This window comes from Palaemon carinicauda, chromosome 22 (genome assembly GCF_036898095.1).
Source record: "Palaemon carinicauda isolate YSFRI2023 chromosome 22, ASM3689809v2, whole genome shotgun sequence".
NCBI lineage: Eukaryota > Metazoa > Arthropoda > Malacostraca > Decapoda > Palaemonidae > Palaemon > Palaemon carinicauda.
The window spans coordinates 52,736,137-52,760,305 of NC_090746.1; the positions used below are offsets into that span (position 1 = coordinate 52,736,137).

Consider the following 24,169-nt stretch of genomic DNA (forward strand, 5'->3'; position numbering starts at 1 on the left):
TCAAATTCCAAATGAACAGCTCTGGCCCAAAAAGAATCTCTATATCAATAGTGAATACATGTCATATAACAAACCTACGCGTTTTGAACATAGGTTACACTCTATTGAAATATTACGCAGCAAACTGAGGCAATAAATGAACGTGCAATAAATGTAACGAGAAAAGGTATTGCTACAGTGCTTCGGTCTGGATAAAGGAGAGAGAGAGAGAGAGAGAGAGAGAGAGAGAGAGAGAGAGAGAGAGAGAGAGAGCCTTACCTTATTGCCTTATTCTATGTTTGGGTTCCCCCAGGTCCCTCAGTGTGAGGCACCTCGTATATCCACCAGAGAGTTGCTAATGCATCTTCCGGTGTATTTTGCATCTTCCAGTCTTGGATGGTGTGGGATGCATCTTAGGCATTTATCGAGCTTATTCTTTAACACATCTACGCTCACTCCTGTTATGTTTCTTTGATGAGCTGGCAGCGCATTAAATAGTCGCTGCATTATCGATGCTGGTGCGTAGTGGATTAATGTCCTGTGCGCCTTCCTTAGTTTTCCTGGTATAGTTTTTGGCACTATTAATCGACCTCGGCTTGCTCTTTCTGATATTTTTAGCTCCATGATGTTTTCAGTAATTCCTTCTATTTGCTTCCATGCTTGTATTATCATGTAGCTTTCACTTCTCTTTTCTAGACTGTATAGTTTTAAAAATTGCAGTCTTTCCCAGTAGTCAAGGTCCTTAACTTCTTCTATTCTAGCAGTATAGGACCTTTGTACACTCTCTATTTGTGCAATATCCTTTTGGTAGTGAGGGTACTATATCACATTGCAGTACTCAAGTGTACAACGTACATAAGTTTTGTAAAGCATAATCATGTGTTCAGCTTTTCTTGTTTTAAATTGTCTGAATAACATTCCCATTTTTGCTTTACATTTAGCTAACAGTGTTGCTATTTGGTCGTTGCATAACATATTCCTATTTAACATTACACCAAGGTCTTTAATTGTTTCCTTGTTTGTGATTATCTCGTTATTAGGTCCCTTGTATGCATATACCATTCCTTCTCTGTTTCCATAATTTATTGATTCGAATTTATCGGAGTTAAATACCATCCTATTTATCACCAACCATTCATATATTTTGTATAGATCTCTTTCTAGTGAGTTCCTATCTTCATCACAAGTAATTTCTCTACTTATTCTTGTGTCATCGGCGAAACTTCTCACTACAGAGTTTTTAACATCACAGTCTATGTCTGAGATCATAACAACAAACAGCAGTGCAGCTAATACCGTACCTTGTGGCATGCCAGATATTACCTGATCTTCATCTGATTTCTCGTCATTTGCAACCACTATCTGTTTTCTGTTTTGCAGGAATTCTTTTACCCATTTTCCTATCTTTCAAACAATATTATGCTCTCTCATTTTTTTCTCTAATATATTATGGTCTACCTTGTCAAAGGCTTTTGCAAAATCTAGATAGATCACATCTGTGTCTTTTTCATTTATCATATTTTTGTATGTTTTCATAGTGTGCTATCAGTTGGTTTGTGTACTTTTTCCGGGCACAAAACCGTGTTGACCTATATTAAACAAATTATTTTTAACCAAATGATTCATTATTTTCCTTTTTATTACCCTCTCATACACTTCCATAATATGTGATGTTAGACTAACAGGTCTATAATTGCTTGCCTCTAGTCTTGATCCACTTTTGGAAATAGGGATTATATAAGCTAATTTGTGTTTAACATATATCTCGCTCATATCTACACTTTGTCTTAGCAGTATTGCAAGCGGCTTCGCGATAGTGTGTGCAGTTTTTATTAACAAAATCTCTGGAACTCCATCTGGTCCGGCTGCCGATCCATTTTTAATTTCGCTTATAGCCTTGACAATATCTGCTTCATTAATATCTATATCCGTTATATATTCAACATTTTCTTCTCTCATTTCTGTTTCATTATTTTCATTCGCAATTCTTGGCGTGAACTCACTCTTATATTTTTCTACTAATATGTTGCATATTTCCTTTTTTTTATTCGTTAACCGTCCTTCAATTCTTAGAGGGCCTATTTCTAACCTCCCTTTATTCATCTTTTTTGCATAGGAGTAAAGTACTTTTTTTTTTTTTCTTTGAAGTGTCCTTTCTTCTAAGTCCCTTTTTTCATTTTCTTTCGATTGTATAATCTTTTGTTCTGCATTTTCTATCTTACTTTTTACTTCCATCATTTTCCACACATTTTTTCTTTTGCAAGATTTTTCTTCCACTTTCTAATTTTCTGAAATAATATCCGTCTGTCTCTTGGTATGCATATCTGTTGTTTATTGTTTTTTTTTTTCGGTACATATTTTTCAAAAATGTTCTCCAGTATTTTGTACAGTATGTCCGTATTTACCTGCATATTATCACTTACGAATACATTTTTCCATTCTTTGTTCAGTTCTTCATTTATATCTGACCATTTTATATTCTTACTATAAAAAATATATATTTTCCATATCCTTCCCAACGTTTTGTGCTTTGATTATCCAAACATATAGATAAGACAGAACAAATAGGAATCAAGGGGGAACCGCAATATATAGAAGAGACATAAATCAAGGAAAAGTATGTGAAAAATACAGCAACACAGAATGTGAATTGATTGCGGTAGAATTTGAATTTGAAAAACTAGTGAATATTGTAGTTTCCAAACCCCCAATTACTAAGGAGTTTGACATAATAATAGAAAAAATAGATGATATATGCAGAAACCATAAAGACTGGAAAATACTCCTATCCGGAGATTTTAACTTTCCTTTCGTGGATTGGAAAGAACAGATAGAAGAAAGTGGTTGTATATATACACATAAAAAAGAGAGTAATAGTAGCGCAGAAGATAAGAAGCAATTAGAAAAGCTTCAAGATATGCTATTAGAATATAATATGCAACAAATAAACCTCATTCCAACACTGTATATATACAGTATATATATATATATATATATATATATATATATATATATATATATATATATATACACACACATATATATATACATATATATATATATACATATATATATATGTATATATATACATTATATATATATATATATATATATATATATATATATATAAAGTATATATCTTTCCTGTCACGTTCAGGGGGGAGAAAGTAGTCATACTTTGGTGAGAAGGGGTACCCCGTGAGGTTCCTTCGGAAATGTACACTAACATATTGCCGAACACGCGGGTTGTACTTAGGAAAGGGGGAGAGTGTGAGAAGAGTTGAAACTGTGTGTGTACACATCTATCTAAATGTTTAGACGCCTTTGACCGCTCAGGTACTCTAGCAACTTAGGAAACGCAAATTCTGATATGGGGTTTCCCGTCCCATAAATTTCTTCACCATACGCGTGTCAAATAAGTTGTGATCAACGCAGAGACTTGAAGGCAAACAAAGGAAAAATGCATATATAAAATCCCAGTTTCCCACTTACTACTCGTTTTTGATAGGTTTAAATTCATCATTATAAAGAGCGTAAGTCATAAATTGTTCTCATAAAACTATAGGAATGTCCGGAATATCACTAGACATCAATAAAGAATGTTCCACGGATTTGTACTTTATTTTATATATGTATAAGTATGCATGTATACAAAAACAATTGAATATATATATATATATATATATATATATATATATATATATATATATAGGTATATATATGAATATATTTATATATTATATATATATTTATATATATATATATATATATATATATATATATATATATATATATATGTATATATATATATATATATATATACATATATATATATATATATATATATATATATATATATATATATATAAATATATACATACATACATATATATAATTTGATATCCGAATTGTTATTGGAAAATTAATTAATTATAAAATTTCCTTGAGAGAGAGAGAGAGAGAGAGAGAGAGAGAGAGAGAGAGAGAGAGAGAGAGAGAGAGAGAGAGAGAGAGAGCTTTACTTTCTTGTTAGCAACCTAGATCATAATAAAAACTAAGGATCGTTATAAATCACCGAGTCTAATCTACTAGAGGCGTTATCACCTACGCCCACAAACCTTGTCCACCACGCCCTTGAACCGAGCGTTAGAAAAGGGCGCCCGCAGCGGAGAGATGCAGGAATGAGAGAGGCTCCTCCTCGGATCTAGGCTGCTACAGTGGAAACACGTAAATACTTTAAAGGTAAATAACATAAATGAAGCAGTTTCTAAGCCTCTATTTGTTGCCTTTTTCTTAATTATTAATATAATCCTCTAGAGAGAGAGAGAGAGAGAGAGAGAGAGAGAGAGAGAGAGAGAGAGAGAGAGAGAGAGAGAGAGAGACAATCGTAGTGGGTTCTTGACAACCAATCTATTAAATTCTGTGTGAATGAGATACATCAGAATTGTGAAAGTTATCGCAAGAGTCCTAGCGGTGAAGTTCCAGGATGAATTGGGGGGAGGGGTGATAGGGGACGGAGACAGTCCCAGGGTGAAATTTTTTCCCGCTACTTGTCAGTTAATTTCACCACAGCGAAATTTCTTTATGACCAAGACTATAAGACACGATTTTAAAAATAAGTGTAAGTTTTCTTATGTTTTTGTTATTGGGCGTAAAAATTTTACTGCATGCTATCATATTGGAAACAACAAAAATTAATCTTTTATTACTGCATAGTATATTCCATAAATATGTTTTTATGTAACCTAAAGGATATCTCGTATGACTAGATCCCCGTTACTCGATTCAAGATTTCTCTTTTTTTTAAATTATTTGATATTTGTTTCAATTGATATTCTTTATTACAGATATTTATTACTAAATAAAGAAAAAGGATCATACTCAAACTCTATTAACTATATCCAACGAATTATATAGTATATACCAGATAGTACTTATGATGATGAAATTGCATTGCATAATGCTGATGGTTATTTTACGCAAAAAAATTAATTATATTTAAATAGTACATGAAAAATGTGAAATATTGGCAAGAGTAGTTACTTTTAAAATTGATATAATGCATATTATCGATATATGTCAAAGTATTAAAAGAGACATCAGGTTTACATACCGACAGTTTTCACAGTATAAAGAATATATCATAAATACCGTCGCTTTCCCTTAACAACCCGAAAACGGACAGGTCTCTCTCTCCATCTCTCATAAAAACAAACACCCACAAACAATAGTAAAGCTAACAAACTCTTCAATAAAATCCAACTTACAATGCAAGCCACGTACGAGACAAGTTCAGAGCAACATGATAAAAACAACTAAGTTTTTTTTAGAAAGCTTAAGAGCAGACGTCTGGTAAAAAGCTGGAGACTAGTTTCTATGGAGACTAACCCAATACCGTGATTACGGATTGCACCTCGTGAATATCTTCAGACAATTTTCAAACTTGACGTTAGACGCAGAATGAGCGTAATAAGCATAATTGCTTTGCAAAGCGTCCTTAAATGGTTTGGTGGTTCTTCGTGTCCTCGCATGCCAAAGACCATGACTCTGCTTCAGTTCTGTTTTATTCAGTTCCTATTTTACATTCATTCCGAGTTCTGTCGGTTACTGGGATATTTCTTCAAACTCGTTAAATCAAAGGTACAACGGTTAACACATAATATGACAGTCCACGTCAAAGATATCCTTCTTTCATATTACATCTCAGGTCCCATTTAACTATTATCCTTGGATTTTTTTTATTATACGAATAACAATCATCTCCAAAATAAAATAGTGTGTTATGTAATACTAAAGAATTATAATTTTGCATTTAACCAACATTTATTATTGAATGTGATGACTGTTAAGGTTGTAAAATTGATATCATTGTTATCATTAGCCGTATTATAACTAGTATTGATGCCATTACACTCCACAGGATATCTCCACTTCTTTCTACGTCACACATCGTTTGAATTGGCCAAAGGTACTCTCAAAGCCTAAAATTCTAGTGCGATTCTTGACTGCAAATTTACTTTTAAGATATACATTCGGTCTGTTTCTTCCTTAATTGTACAAAAAATGCTATGTCGATAATACTTCCTAAGCTTTTTTATGAGCAATCTATTATGATAAGGAAATATTTCAATTCTTTCATTCTACTATATTTTGAGTAGTGTTATCTGGTTAGTCCTCAGCTGTTGACTCTCCTCTTAATTTGTTGAACAATACCTTTTAGATTCCAAATTTCTGGTCTAGATATTAATCTCTGGTACCGTCGTTCAGTTAGCTCTATGTGAGTGTTGCTTCAGAATTTCCTCAATTCTAACCGCCCTTTGCATTCACATCTTCCCAGACTGTATCCTGTCCGTAGTACTCGGTATGCATTTAATCATACGTGTTACCTTCTCTTTCATACGATTCAATGTTACATAGTATTCCAGAAGCTTTATTCCAGCTATAACCAGATTGTGAAATGCCCTTCCTAATATGCCTGTTGAAACTGCGGAACTTCAGAAGTTCAAACTTATTGTAAATGCTTTTCTGTTGAACAAGTTGACTTAGTCTCGCTTCATAGTTTATATATAACTGATCTTGTTTAACATTGTTACTGAACTTAAATTATTCTTAAGTAATTTTTGTATTATTTCTCGAACATAGCTTATCTGTTATTTCCCTATTTCCGGTCCGTACTGCTTTCCCTGTTGGAACACCTTGCTTTTCCAACTAGGTTTGTGGCTTGTCTAATAACAATAACAATATAAACAACAACAACAACAACAATAATAATAATAATAATAATAATAATAATAATTATTATTATTATTATTATTATACAGTATGAACAAATCGTGTGAAGAACTAGCCAAAATCTGAATTGCTACATTTACAGAAAAATATTGAAAAACCATATTAACCTTTTTTTCTGTAACTTAATATTTCAGGAGTAGACAGGCATTCTGCAACACAGTTGCCTGTATTGAACAGAAATGCTCCTTTCTCAAACTACAAAATATAATCATCATTGATAATATGCACACAAATCTCCTGTCTAAATCATCATTGTAAGCTCCTCCTACGCCTATTGACTCAAGAGGCCTCGGTTAGATTTCGCCAGTCGTCTCTATCTTGAGCTTTAAAATCAATATTTCTCCATTCATCATCTCCCACTTCACGCCTCATAGTCCTCAGTCATGTAGGCCTTGGTCTTCTAACGTTTCTATTGCCTTGCGGAGCCCAGTTAAAAGTTTGGTGAACATGTCTCTCTTGGGGAGTGCGAAGAGCTTGCCCAAACCATCTCCATCTACCCGTCATCATGACCTCATCCACGTATGGCACTCGGGTAATCTCTAATAGTTTCATTTCTAAGTCCTGCCATTCAACTCAAGTCTACAAAATCTGTTGGCTATTGCTTCACTGTCATACCACGACTCATGTCCATTCAGTAACATCGATATCACTCAACTGATATATTGCCTGACTTTTTATATGCAATTTCAGGCGATTTGATTTCCAAATTTTACCTAATTTACCTGATTTGCCTTTTTTCAATCCTTCATTAAACTCTAATTCTAAAAACCTTGTATTAGAACTCATAATTCCTAAATATTTAAATGATTCTACCTCATTAGTCCTTCCTCCTTCCAATTATATTTCAGCTTCCATTGCATATTTCGTTCCCATCTTGAGTCCAACATCATGTGATATTTCATGCATTCTAGTAAGCAAGCATTGCAAATCCTGAGGCGTTTTGCTAATAAGGGCAGAATCATCAGCATACACTAGGTCAGCTAATTTCCTATTGCAAATCCAGTCCAATCTTTCTCCGCCATCCCCAAGTGTTCTATGCTTTACAAAATCCAGGACGAAGATGAACAACATAGCCGACAACACATTCCCTTGGAATTCTCCGCTGTTCACTGGAAATTCATTTAATACGACTGCACATACATGAACTTTGCAATTGCTATGCTCATGAACAAACTTTATCAATTTACACATTTAAGAGGAATTCCATAATAACGCAGGACTCTCCACAAAATATGTCGGTACACACTATCAAAGGCTTTTTTTATAGTCCACAAATGCCATCAAAAGGGGATTTCTATATTCTAAGCATTGCTGTACAACATGTCTCAAAATGAAAATTTGGTCAGTGCAACTTCTACGTTTTCTAAATCCTGCCTGTTCATCTCTCAGCTTTTCTCTCCAGTCTCTTTAGAATAAGCATACTATATATTTTCATAACAACTGACGTAAGTGTTATGCCTCTGTGATTATTGCAATACGTCAGGTCACCTTTTTTTTGCTAGGACTCGCCATAAAATTGGCCGGTGCACAGTATCAAAGGCTTTTTCATAGTCAACAAATGCCATCAAAAGTGGATTTCTATATTCTACACATTTCTGTACGTCTTAAAATGAAAATTTGGTCAGTACAACTTCTACACGTTCAAAATCCTACTTGTTCATCTCTCAGCTTTTCATCAATCTTTCTCTCAAGTCTCTTTATAATTAGCATACTATACATAGATACATATATATATATATATATATATATATAATATATATATATATATATATATATATATATATATATACACACACATACACATGACACCTGACGTGAGTGTGATGCCTCTGTAATTATTGCAATCCGTTGGATCTTTTTTTTTTTTTTCCCAACACTCCTAGCTCCCATTCATCAAGTTTCGCCTCTTCACGTCACATTCTACAAAATACTCTTAAAAGTATTCTGGAAGTCACTTAAATTTCGGCCAATATCATCTCAGCAGTTATTCCATCGTATCCAAGGGCTTTCCACCTCTTGAGAATTTTTTATTGATAACTTAAGACTTCAAACACACTGAATCCATTCATGGGAACATCAAGGTCTTTCTAAGCTTCAGGTATATCAGTCAAATTATTCTCTTCATATCTCCTATTCATGACCTCATCCAACGTCATCTTTCTTCATTTTCTCTTCTGATAACTGATACATCTCTCTTTTCATTGGTATATGTTTCTTCTTTTCCCCCGTAGAAATTTCATTAATATTTCTATGAGCGATTTTTACACCATAGCCACTTCATCTGCTCTTGTCTAAATATTCTCTCCAGTTATTTGTAGCTTTTCTTTTGACTTCACTATCAATACTGGAATACTAAGCTACTCAAAAATATGCGAAACTAAAATGTCTTGGACACAACATTTAAATCTATCAATAAACATAAAGACAAATGGCAAAAGATAAAGTTAAGAATTTTTCTCTCTCTTTTTGTACTAAGTAGTAACAAACTTTAGAAATATAACAGACAATAACCGGTCTCACATTCATCTTCAAGTTCATTATTCAAAGTACCTCTTTTACAAAAACACAGAACCTTATCAAGCGGAAATTCTAACCTTTCACATACACTTCGGGGTAATAAAATAAAAATTCTGAATAAAATATGACACAAAAAGTTAAAACATCAACCCAACTGTAGGAGACTATATGTGGGCATGTATTGCGAGGAAACGAAAGAATAAGGAAGGGGAGATGGTAACGATAAGTAAATGAGGAAGATGCGGAAAGAGTAAGAAAGTATGGGGGATGTATGGTTAAGTCTTCCGTAGGAGACCTCCCCATTTCTCAGCTTCAGATGTAAAATTCCTTCCTCTTCAGTCAAATACTCCAGAGAAAGAAAGTGTTATTTGCATAACAATGGTCTTAACCAGCCACGCATAACGTCTTTCTGGCTAGCTAATCTCTCTCTCTCTCTCTCTCTCTCTCTCTCTCTCTCTCTCTCTCTCTCTCTCTCTCTCATACATATATCGACCATCAAGTGTCCGACCATCAAGTATCTACCATTATACATGTATGTCAACGAAAGCTGTACAAATGAATGAATGCATACCTTAATGTAAGAATGAATGCTTTTATGTAAGTGCATGCATATATACATGCATTAAAAGACCTGAAGTTTAAAAATATAGCCATATATATTGGTATATATAGTAGTAATCCGTGAACCGAATTCTAGTTTCCAATACAAACATTCTCTCTCTCTCCGTATCTAAATCCACGTCATTCCTAGAATAATAACAAAGTAATAAGAAAAATCCAAAAGAATTACGTATGAAATGCCCAAGTTCTATTTACGAAAGCTGAACATCATAAACAAATACATCTCCATAGGGAGCATCATTCAAAGAACATAAAAAAAAAAAAAATCGAATTAAGAAAACGTCGGTTAAGAGACCCCTCACCAAAATGGCACACACACACGCACACACACATTTGGCATTTGAAAACACCAGCGGGTGCAAGTAATTGCTACATCTGGTGCTTCCGTTCAACTTTAAACACCATGGTCAGCGGCACTGGGTCGCGGATAATGAGGCGTGGGGTGACACCTGAGACGGGAGGTAACCATGAGGTAACACGTTCCCTTCCCATGTTTCTACGGAGACTGGTAGTCTTTCTACGCACTTTTACTCGATAAAATCACTAGACAACTATTGCACGTATGTACTCAACTTTAAGTAGTTTCCCAAAAGTGCGGGTGATTCCGGAGGGAATACTTGGAAATGGTTACTGATACGATCATACTATACAGTAGTTGCTGAATTATTCAACACGCAATACTATATATATATATATATATATATATATATATATATATATATACATATATATAGATAGATAGATATAGATAGATAGATATATATATATATATATACAATATATATATATATATATATATATATATATATATATATATATATATATATATGTGTGTGTGTGTGTGTGTGTGTGGGTGTGTGTGTGTGTGTGCATGTGCACGCACGCACTCAATACTCAAGTCCACAAATAAATTCAAGTAAAATAAAATTATCGTGACTCAAATGTCAAGTTAGTCCTCACGCAACTGTTTTTCATATGACCATATAAGGCTGAACACATGTAGTCTATTCTGTCTAATGCTTACAAGACAACAAAATTGACTATAAACCATAGATATAACAACTTAAACTCTTATGCAGAATTGTTTTCACATTCATAAAATACAGAAGAATAGCAAAAATCCTATATACTTTATAAAGTTTGTAAAACCATTAAGGCGGGTAAATGAATCGATAATTTATTTGCAAACCGTCAACCGGCAAACCGAAAGGGCTATGTACCAAATTTCTTTTTTTATTAAAAGAAGGCCTATAATGGCTAACAAAGCCCTCCCTAACCCATTTAACTGCCACAACCATACCTCGTAACCCCAAAGATACAAGATAAACGAAAGGAAAACATCTTGCAAATACCTACGCTCAGAGGCCTATTGTAATATAGCATGGGCTAAGCTTTCAACAAAACTCGTACTGTATTATCAGACGTATCCTCTACATCATACTCGCTACTCACCCCCCCCCCCCCCCCGCCCATAACCAATCTTTCACCCTCTCTCTTTCTCTCAAAGACTCAAACTAAAGGTAATTACTATTCCCCGGGATCCTAGAGGGGACCCCAGCCATGAACTTGACTTTCACTCCAAAAGGGAATTCAAATCAGTTGTTATTATCGCACGAAATTGCCGGTTGCTCCTGCTGCCTCTTCAGTGCTGCCCTGCCAGACGCTCGATGCCCCAAGTCCTGTCTATCAACTTTGCCTTCTCCAGAACTAAGAATTATCCTATTATGTCATTATTTATGAGATATAGTTCAGACAATTTCACTTTTTAGAAAACCCTCGATAAATTAAATGACGGCAATTTCGAAAACAATTTGACGAAAACTATAATCTCCAACTAACCTGGTAAAGTTGCATCTTGAAAGGCAACAGGAAATTCTTATCATCATTCATGAACAGACTGATATGCATCATTTAACAGTAATTCAATTCGAGCATAATAAATGAGGGGTTTCAAAGTTACCCTCTGCCTTGCATTAAAAGGTAAAGTTGAAGGGAAAAAATAATTACAAAATTTTTATGATTCACTCGACTCATAATTTTGTTTTTAGATTAGATAAATTTTGAATTACTGACATCACTTCTTAGACTTTATCTAAGGTCACTTGCTTTGGTTTACTGTCGATGACACCAACAATTACGAAAGGTGAACTACACATAGAAAGTATTAATTTGGCGTGCACCTCCATCAACAATTTCAGAGAGAGAGAGAGAGAGAGAGAGAGAGAGGAGAGAGAGAGAGAGAGAGAGAGAGAGAGAGAGAGAGAGAGAGAGAGAGAGAATATAGTCTGACTAACTTTTATATCTAGTGAACTAAATAAAATTCATTTATAGATGCTTCTATGTAATCCTCAGAGAGAGAGAGAGAGAGAGAGAGAGAGAGAGAGAGAGAGAGAGAGAGAGAGAGAGAGAGAGAGAGAGAGAATACTAGAACTTACCGATGCTTAAAAAACAAGACATTTAGGTTTCTTAAAGAATTAATATTTCAGAAATTAAACATTCTGTAAGAATCTTAAGGATAGACATTCAAATCATTGGCATCCACATCTTGTACAGTATATTACAAACGCAACGCATCGTTAATTGTCATTTCCTATTTCATGAAAACTCCTGGAAGCAGTTACACTGACATTTTCAATTATATTCACCCTCTACAGAAAATTCCATCGCTGTCACTCCCTGTACTTAATCTTCCTATATAATTCAAAGATGAATTTGCCCTTATTAAAATTCCAATGATTATCAATCAAAGTCAAAGGCTCATTAATCTCTCTCTCTCTCTCTCTCTCTCTCTCTCTCTCTCTCTCTCTCTCTCTCTCTCTCTCAAACAAGTCCTAAAGCTCTGCCAAGTGATGTCAATCTATTATGAGGAATAAAGAGAAATCGAGAAATCTGTTTTCAAAGTGACATTTTCCTCGCATTGCACAAATCGTTGAAAAGTCTCGAGAAGCTTTTCTTCAGGTTAAAAGACTTGTTTCACATTCGGTGCTTGGAAATGGTCAGGTGTTGACTAAAAGGTGAAAATGGGGACAAGAATGTGTGCGCGAGTGTCTGTGTGAGTGAGTTTGTGCGTTCCTCACAGGGGAAAGTGGCTAGTCCGAACAACCTGTTTAAACACTGCTAACATGAGGTTGCTTATAATTCTTCAAACCTATATTGTGGGTATGTGTATGTGTGACTGTATTTGAGTGTATGTGTATCTGAAATTGTAAGCATGTGTTAGGAGGTGAGTATATGCGCATGTGTTCAGACGGAAGCTCACGTGCATGGGTACGTATTTATGTGCACACACATAGGGGCGTGCATATTTATGCATTTCCGAGCGTATGTACATGTGCTCTGGTGTGAAAGATGCGGGCTAGCTCGTGTGTGTGTACGTGTGTAACCATAGCGCGCGCACTCACACGTAAAAGGTCATCCCTGTAAATGCATGTTTGTGTTAACGTACCCAAAAACAATAACAAACTAACAAACAATGTTGCATATGAGTCTCTCTCTCTCTCTCTCTCTCTCTCTATATATATATATATATATATTATATATATATATATATATATATATATATATATATATATGTATATATATTATATATATATATATATATATATATATATATATATATATATATATATATATATATATATATATATATATATATATATATATATATATATATATATATATATATATACTCTTATTCACTTATAATTGATTGTTCATACACATACATAATAGCAGTGTTTTACCTCAAATTTACTTTACCATATTTTCAAACTACTTTATAATTCACTTGCACATCAAAATCCTATTGTAAAAAATTGTTCCATCGTCATAATAATTAATAAACCTACAACACGTAGCACTGCGCTCTATACATACATAAAAAATATAAATCGACCTATCCAACATTCTCCCGCCCCACATAAAAAAAAGTGTGCAAGTATTGCATCTCACAACGAAATAAAATGTACATGAGTAAAAGAATCACATTAAATAAGGGAATACACTGTAATAAACAAAAATTGTTGTAATGTTACACATCCACTCATAAATCACAATGAATGGGATAGGTACTAACACAAATAACAGTAATGGCAGAATTACTAACACAAGCCACTCCAATGTAATGGTTACTTACCGATTGTTTGCGGCCGTCTTCGCTCCGATCATTACTGAGTTCTCTCTGCTGGAAAAGAACAAGAAAAAAAAACAGGTGAAACAAAAGCATAGAATGCTGAAAGGAGAGATAATGATTCACCAGCTATGTCATTATTATGATCAATCAAACTAAATTGGTAGGTAATAATATATACTTTCAATTCTTTTTCATTAAATCTATTTCAATTACCATTTCTCTTTGCACCCCTGATCTGTACATAGCATGTCAAGTTTTGATTAGGCAACGCTGATCTGTCTTTGCTAATTCTGATCTGTGGATGGCAATACTGGTCTGTGAATGGCACTTCTGGGCTGTGGATGGTAATTTTGGTCTGTGGATGGCAATTCTAGTCTGTGGATAGTAATTCTAGTCTGTGGATGGTAATTTTAATCTGTGGATAGTAATTCTGGTCTGTGGATGGTAATTCTGGTCAGTGAATGGTAATTTTGGTCTGTGGATGTATTTCTGGTCTGTGGATAGTAATTGTGGTCTGTGGATAGTAATTCTCGTCTGTGGATGGTAATTCTGGTCTGTGGATAGTAATTCTGGTCTGTGGATGGTAATTCTGGTCTGTGGATAGTAATTCTGGTCTGTGGATGGTTATTCTAGTCTGTGGATAGTAATTCTGGTCTGTGGATGGTAATTCTGGTCAATGAATGGTAATTTTGGTCTGTGGATGTATTTCTGGTCTATGGATGGCAATTCTGGTCTGTGGATAGTAATTGTGGTCTGTGGATAGTAATTCTCGTCTGTGGATGGTAATTCTGGTCTGTGGATAGTAATTCTGGTCTCTGGATGGTAATTCTGGTCTGTGGATAGTAATTCTGGTCTCTGGATGGTAATTCTGGTCTGTGGATAGTAATTCTGGTCTCTGGATTGCAATTCTAGTCTATGGATGGCAATTCAGGTCTGTGGATAGTAATTCTGGTCTGTAGATAGTGATGGCAATTCTGGTCTGTGGATAGTAATTCTAGTCTGTGGATGGTAATTCTGGTCTGTTAATGGTAATTCTAGTCTTTAGATGGTAATTCTGGTCTGTGGATAGTAATTCTGGTCTGTTGATGGCAATTCTAGTCTGTGGATGGTAATTCTGGTCTGTTGATGGCAATTCTAGTCTTTAGATGGTAATTCTGGTCTGTGGATAGTAATTCTGGTCTGTTGATGGCAATTCTAGTCTGTAGATGGTAATTCTGGTCTGTGAATAGAAATTCAGTCTGTAGATGGTAATTCTGGTCTGTGGATAGTAATTCTAGTCTGTGGATGGTAATTCTGGTCTGTTAATGGTAATTCTAGTCTTTAGATGGTAATTCTGGTCTGTGGATAGTAATTCTAGTCTGTGGATGGTAATTCTGGTCTGTTAATGGTAATTCTAGTCTTTAGATGGTAATTCTGGTCTGTGGATAGTAATTCTGGTCTGTTGATGGCAATTCTAGTTTGTGGATGGAAATTCTGGTCTGTGGATAGTAATTCTGGTCTGTTGATGGTAATTCTAGTCTGTGGATGGTAATTCTGGTCTGTGGATAGTAATTGTGGTCTGTGGATAGTAATTCTGGTCTGTGGATAGTAATTCTGGTCTGTTGATGGCAATTCTAGTCTGTGGATGGTAATTCTGGTCTGTGGATAGTAATTCTGGTCTGTGATGGCAATTCCAGTCTGTGGATGGTAATTCTGGTCTATGGATGCAATTCTGGTCTGTGGATGTAATTGTGGTCTGTGGATAGCAATTCTAGTCTGTAGATGGTAATTCTGGTCTGTGGATAGTAATTCTGGTCTCTGGATGGTAATTCTGGTCTGTGGATAGTAATTCTGGTCTCTGGATGGTAATTCTGGTCTGTGGATAGTAATTCTGGTCTGTGGATGGCAATTCAGGTCTGTGGATAGTAATTCTGGTCTGTGGATAGTGATGGCAATTCTGGTCTGTGGATGGTAATTCTAGTCTGTGGATGGTAATTCTGGTCTGTTGGATGGTAATTCTAGTCTTTGGATGGTAATTCTGGTCTGTGGATAGTAATTCTGGTCTGTTGATGGCAATTCTAGTCTGTGGATGGTAATTCTGGTCTGTTGATGGCAATTCTAGTCTGTGGATGGTAATTCTGGTCTGTGGATAGTAATTCTGGTCTGTTGATGGCAATTCTAGTCTGTAGATGGTAATTCTGGTCTGTGTAGAAATTCAGTCTGTAGATGGTAATTCTGGTCTGTGGATAGTAATTCTAGTCTGTGGATGGTAATTCTGGTCTGTTGGATGGTAATTCTAGTCTTTAGATGGTAATTCTGGTCTGTGGATAGTAATTCTAGTCTGTGGATAGTAATTCTGGTCTGTTAATGGCAATTCTAGTCTTTAGATGGTAATTCTGGTCTGTGGATAGTAATTCTGGTCTGTTGATGGTAATTCTAGTCTGTGGATGGTAATTCTGGTCTGTGGAGTAGTAATTCTGGTCTGTTGATGGCAATTCTAGTCTGTAGATGGTAATTCTGGTCTGTGGATAGAAATTCAGTCTGTAGATGGTAATTCTGGTCTGTGGATGCAAATTGGATCTCTGATGGCAATTCTAGTCTGTGTATGGCAATTCTAAACTGTGGATGGTATTTCTGGTCTGTGGATAGTAATTCTGGTCTGTGAATGGTAATTCTGGTCTGTGGATAGTAATTCTGGTCTGTGGATGGCAATTCTAGTCTGTGGATGGTAATTCTGGTCTGTGGATAGTAATTCTGGTCTGTGGATGGCAATTCTAGACCTGTGGATGGTAATTCTGGTCTGTGGATGGTAATTCTGGTCTGTGGATGGCAATTCTAGACTGTGGATGGTATTTCTGGTCAGTCGGATAGTAATTCTGGTCTGTGGTGACAATTCTAGTCTGTGGACGGTAATTCTGGTCTGTGTATGGTAATTCTGGTGTGTGGATGGCAATTCTGGTCTGTGGATAGTAATTCTGGTCTGTTGATGGCCATTCTTGTCTGTGGATGGTAAGTATGGTCTGTAGATAGTAATTCTGGTCTGTGAATGGCAATTCCAGACTGTAGATGGTAATTCTGGTCTGTGTATTGCAATTCTGGTCTGTGGATGCCAATTGTGATCTCTGGATGGCAATTCTAGTCTTTAGATGGTAATTCTGGTCTGTGGATAGTAATTCTGGTCTGTGGATGGCAATTCTAGTCTGCGGATGGTAATTCTGGTCTGTGGATAGTAATTCTGGTCTGTGGTGACAATTCTAGTCTGTGGACGGTAATTCTTGTCTGTGTATGGTAATTCTGGTGTGTGGATGGCAATTCTGGTCTGTGGATGGAAATTCTGGTATGTGGATAGTAATTCTAGTCTTTGAATGGTAATTCTAGTCTGTGGATGGTAATTCTGGTCTGTGAATGGCAATTCTAGTCTGTGGATGGTAATTCTGCTCTGCAAGGAACAATTATTGCCTGTGTATGGCAACTCATGTCTATGTGTGGTAGTTCTTCCTATGTGTATGGCAATTCTTGTCTCTGTGAAACAATTCCTGTCTGCGTACAACTATTTTTATCCGCATGGCAAATATAGTGTAAGCATGGCATTTCTTGTCTATTTTGTCTATTATGTGGCAATTTCGGGCTGCACATTGCAAGCGTCATTCATATGAGGCAAGCTCGGTCTTCTAATAACATACCTGGTGTGTATGCAGGTAGTAATTATATATATATATATATATATATATATATATATATATATATATATATATATATATATATATATATATATACATACATATATCAATACAAAAGCTAACATTTTAAAAATGATGAGTACGAAACAAAATCGAGACGTTCTAAAAGTATTTTCAAAACGCAGTTCAACAATGACAAAGCGTGAATTAATTATGTTATCAGTAACGTCCGCTTCAATGTGCTTGTCTATACGAACTTACATATATATAGATAGATAGAGAGAAAGATAGCATATAGATGAAAAGATATATATGTGCATTGAAAATTAGGGTGTGTATATATATATATATATATATATATATATATATATATATATATATATATATATATATACATACATAGTTGGGATAAACTGATAGAGAGGCAGAAAGAAAACTACTTCAAGTGTTGATCATAAAATGCATCTTAAAAGGTACAAGCTTCGAAACAACACAAACTGAATATATGTTAATCTTAATGAAAAAAAAAAAAAAAACTTTCATAACTAAGTATATGACGTGCTTTCTTATTTGAGGTAAGATACTTTCTATTTTGCTAACAAGAAGATCCTAAGGTAAGCTTTGGTTATTATCTCAGCATGATATTTAACATGGATACTAATTCATGTTTTTCTTTAATAATTTTCATCGTTAATATTTACCGAATTATTCAACTGAATATCACGTTACACAAAAAAAATGTATTGATAAAAGTGTTCAAAAAGTATGAAGCAAGAAAACAATAAAGGGGTTATAAAGGCTTTTACAAATACATGCATAACAGTATATAAAGTAACCTGTAATATATACGCATATATATATATATATATATATATATATATATTTATATATATATATACATATATATATATATATATAAATATTTATGTATGTATGTATAAATAAATATATTAAAAACACCGCTGTTTACTCTGAACATGTCTTAAAATATTCCATATTTATTTTCACCGTTATTCTAATCAAGCAAAATTTATTTTTGGCCCTCTTCATTAAAACTAATATTAAAAACCAATGATTTATTTCAAACTTTTTTTTTTTAACTTGATCAACCATTCCTCGAAACTATTCTTACTGTGACCAATCAGCTAACTATTAATTGCCATAATTCTAGTCACTCTGAGTGATCTTCTTTCAACTGAAATTGCATTATAGCAAGATTAGACCATTTGCCACAACTTATCAATTACCGATTACTGATATACTAAATACATAATACTACACTTAAAAAAAATGATTTGAATATGTTGAGAGAGAGAGAGAGAGAGAGAGAGAGAGAGAGAGAGAGAGAGAGAGAGAGTTTCATAAGTATGATTGATAAATTTGAGAATCAAGATCTAAAAATTTGAAGTTTTCAAATATTTTTTAATCTAGTCCTTAAGGAGACTATCCCTTTGTACGTAACATCAATCATAATTATTTCTGTTGAGGCGCAAACGTATATATAAAGTATAAAAAAAAAATATGGGGAAATTACAATGCTGCGATTTTCACTCACCGAGGCACTTGAGCATGTAGTAGTGCCCTTTTCCAACTAGGTTTATAGTTCAACTTAATGTTAATAAAAACAACAATAGGAATAATAATAATAGTTTTAAAAATGAATAAAAATCAAACATTATAATCATAGAAGAAATATCAACAGTTAGAAAACAACGAAACACTCAGAGAGAGAGAGAGAGAGAGAGAGAGAGAGAGAGAGAGAGAGTGAACACTGTGACATAAGGACAAAATTAAAACAATTTTGGTAGAAGAGGATAGTATATTCTGAATAAAAATAAAATCTAGGAACAAAAAACGATTTTATCAGATAGAAAACTCAATCTTGACCAAAAATATCTATAAGGAATCTATATAAAATATAGGCGTTTGCTGCTAGACCATATCTATGGTATCTCTAAGCATAATAATCATACGTTTAACATTTTTATAGCATATGTGTGGATTTTAAAATCAGCACCCGAGGCAAGAACTACCAGGATCAGAACAAGTATAAGAATGTAAAATCAAGTACTAACGGAACGAATCAGCTGTTCCCAAGACATATGAAAATGCCAATAGGACGTAACTTCTGACCTGCCTGACCCCAAGAGCTTACTGACCTCAAACCCTGAACCCAGTATCCTTATACAGTTCTTCTACTCTGTTCCATCGAAAGTAAGTTATTGTAAAAATATTAGCTAGGTACTCTCTCTCTCTCTCTCTCTCTCTCTCTCTCTCTCTCTCTCTCTCTCTCACACACACACACACACACACACACACATATATATATATATATATATATATATAGAGAGAGAGAGAGAGAGAGAGAGAGAGAGAGAAAGAGAGAGATTCTGCACACTTATTACCATTCACGTTGACTAATCTAACAATTCCCAGTTAAGTATAACTATTTTGGCATTGTTTTGCAGATGTAATCATTAAGGCCTATTCATTTAATCATCTACATCACAAATGCAAATACGTCTTATACTGAGGGTTGGATAAATGGGTGAATCACTTTAGCGTTCAAACCCCAGCCACTCAGGGTATGAGGGCCATGTTGCACATTTTCCAAATCTTAGAACAGGACTTGAAATGTTCATCTTTTTGCTAGGGACAGGGAAGGATAAATTTCACTGGATATATCCATACCATATAACAACTGATACCAAAAGCAAGCGGCATATATATATATATATATATATATATATATATATATATATATATATATATATATATATCAATGTTATATCCCTTTAGTCTGTGTAACTAAATAAAACCCTTTCCCTCTTTAAAACACGTTTTTTACACAAAGCCACTAAAATGCCACAGAGCAGCGATTCGGCAGTTAGCATACAAGCATATAAATCATATAAGTAAGTGTTATAACTTCCAGTAAATACAGTGTATACTGTTTAAGTACATGAACACTCAGATACACGTCGGTTACCCCCTTAGGCTGGAATCGAATCTACCCCATATATACAGTGTATATATATATATATATATATATATATATATATATATATATACATATATATATATATATACATATGTATATATATATATATATATATATACATATGTATATATATATATATATATATGTATATATATATGTATATATATATATATATATATATATATATATATATATGTATATATTTATGTACACTAAAATATGAGAAAATAAGAACCTGTTCACTTTACAAACATAAGAACATATTTTTATATTTACTATATAAAGATTGTAGCGAGGAAGTTAATACGAGTCCTTCGTCCACCTAACCGATTTCATATTTTATCAAGTTTCTCGAAACATTCAGGTAATAAAAAACTACCCAAGGCCGCATTTGAATGACAAGATTATTCGTAATCGAAAATATGAAAATAAATATAAATTGTGACCTTAACTAGTGTGGACAAATGCCATGACTAGTAAAATTTTAAGTGATGCCATAGATCGATGAGAGAGAGAGAGAGAGAGAGAGAGAGAGAGAGAGAGAGAACTATAAGCAAATTACACTACAACAACTGACATTGGATGATCAATAACTCGGCATTACGCGATCGCTGACAAGGGAATGTAGTTTTTGAAACTTCATGTTTCTTTCTATGAAAGTGAATTGCCATGTGTAAATAAATACTTATATATATTCATATTACTTATTTTATAAAAGCAATACTGTAAATTGTGTATTCAGACACTTGAAAAAAAATCTAATCACTTAGAGGTTAATGAAGCAGCGATACTATCAAATAGTTTCAATTTCAATATCCTCAAAATCAGAGTAACTTTGCGAAAGATAATCCCTTGAGCACAAAATAATTATTCAGATGTTTTCATGTAATTGTTATCATATCATATGGTAAAAATTACAAACAAAAATTGATCGCGAACCCCTGCCATCCGGATCAACACTATTTCGAAATCGACGGAGATGACTTTCATGCTTTTAAAATAATTACAGATTACATATATCTATAAAGAGTAAAATCTTAAAATGTTACATGAAAAGATATATGTTACTCTATATTTCCTTACTGTTATTTCTAATTCACTAATTCTATTAACTTTGCCATGAATTTCTAATGTTATGTCAGTCCCAAGACAGATGAAAGAAGATTGTCCGTTAAGGTTATCTTTCTTGCCCTGTAAAAAGGTAAGCAGTGTCGAAACTGGGAACAATCCAGAGGTGTTTTGAGATAGAGGCAACGGCTTATGGCAGGCAAAATACAACTTACGGCTACTTATGTAAGGAATAGCTTTCAACTAAAGCGTATTGCGATTATGAATGGTGATTTCAACGCTACTAAAGTAGTGATCATATATATGAGTGTTATTCGGGATTCCATCTTGCTTCTTGATGAGGGTCACCATGAGAAAAGTCATTATAGGATCACAGGTAAAGGTAAATGAAGTAATGGAATAATGCAAAGTTGTAGAATCTCAATTCCAAAATCATATAGTACGGCCGGAATTGTAAATAATCCTTATTTAATCTTTAGCAACAATAGTGAGGTGACTCTACAGCAGAAATCTAAACAATTAGGTAAAACACACACACACACACATATATATATATATATATATATATATATATATATATATATATATATATATATATGTAATGAATAATCAGAAAAAAGTACTAGACTACTTTGGTCAAAATGCAAATTCATGACAAAGAAACAAATAACTCTTCATAGACATTCTAAAGAAAAAATTTATCAACTATACAAAAAAGAAAAAAAATTTTAACTGTCAAAATCCCTACAATAAAAATAATCCCTTTATATATACTAATCCCTTAACAAATTCCTCCGGTTTATCAAACCCGTTATTAAACATTTTCACCAAGAAACAAAAAGAAAAAACGAAACCTGAAACAAAATCTCCCACACAAAAAGACAAATCTAAAAAGAACAAAAATAAAACTATTTAACAGTACAAGAAAACACAATTCCTTAATATCCCTTAATAACTGAAGAACAAATTCTCGCCAGGACTTTAATCCGCCAAACAGGTCCCCACCCCCAATCCCATGCCCAATCCCTTCCGCTATTTCGTGTACCGTCTGACCGATCGATCCAGGATCCACAGTGTGTGGATACTGGATACAACGACCGCGGAGGATCTCAGAGAAACTTTCTCATCACCTTCCGAGGTGTTCACGTTTTCTTTTTTACATATCGTTTTGTTTGCTTTGTTTTATTGCATTGTTTGTGTTTGGTGAGAGTGCCAAAGTATTCCAGCTAATTAAAATTAAACGCCTTAAACGAGGTGTTCACTTTCCTTTATATAATTACTTCTTTTATTCTCTTCTTTGTGCTTAATGAGAATCTCTATGATTCCAGTTAATTATAACTAAAAGAGCTGCTCACATTTATTCGTATAGTATATAAATCTTGATTTTGTCTCTTAAAATTTACTCGTTTTATTTGTTTAGTTGGAATGCCTTGGACTTCTATCTAATTACTAAAGAAAGCCTTCAACAAATGTCTATGTTTTTATATGCTTTCTTTTTTTCTATTTTCCTCCACTTCTTTTTACGATTTCAAGTTTTACATTTATGTAGTTTTTTTTTTCATTTTCTTTAGAATTCATTAATCCATATAACTTTCCCTTAAGCTATTCATTTTCTTAAAATCAAAATTTTCCCAAACTTCTTTGAACATTATAAATAACTCAAATCCAGAGGTGTTCGTTTTATTTCTAAATATTTTGTTCATTTTCTTATTGTGTTCAATGATTCCTTATAATTTCATATTATCATCCTTATAATTGAAAACCTTAAAACGTTCAAGTGTTTTAAGAAAATTATTACAGGAATATGATTTAGATTATCTCTTTTTTGGGGGGCGGGGGGCGGGGTTCAATAAAAATTGCAAGAAACTTTATCTGGAAAATATTATTCAGAATATTATTTTATAAAGGGGTGTAGAGATTTTCATAATGATTTTACTATTTAATACATACATTACTATTTGCATTCAAACATATCATTCAACAAATAGAATAATCAATTAGCTGATTCTGAAATAAGTGATCAGTCACAATAATATAAAATTTCTCTCAACTTTCTTGGTTCGCAACATTTTTATCCGAAGAATATTCTTACTATTTCCATTTTTCCAGTTTTATATCTATGGCGTTATCTTTGTGGCCGTTTACCATTTACCTCATAATCCTGTCTTGGTAAATGTTCCGTGAAATTTTCGGACAAAATCCGACCTCAAATTGACCACTTCGTCTGTTTGATAACATCGCCTTCCCAATTTCACATTTCTTATCGCGTTTCGTCTTTTCCACGTTTTCATTCTCATTTTCTTTACAAGTGCAATATGTTTCAAAAATGGGATTTAATTGGATTTGAAGAATTTTGACTTTGTGACCCTTGCAACGGGGTCGGGAGGTCATTTAGCGCCA

General features: G+C 33.9%; 1 protein-coding gene across 1 annotated transcript in view; it reads right to left on the minus strand.

Moving 5' to 3' along the window:
- The window catches only part of LOC137615884 (calponin homology domain-containing protein DDB_G0272472-like), a 314,596-nt gene that overhangs the window by 145,126 nt on the left and 145,301 nt on the right, over positions 1-24,169 (minus strand). The window contains exon 8 of the mRNA XM_068345571.1: positions 14,045-14,092. Coding sequence (XP_068201672.1) covers positions 14,045-14,092 — 48 coding nt within the window. The remainder of the gene's footprint in view (positions 1-14,044; positions 14,093-24,169) is intronic.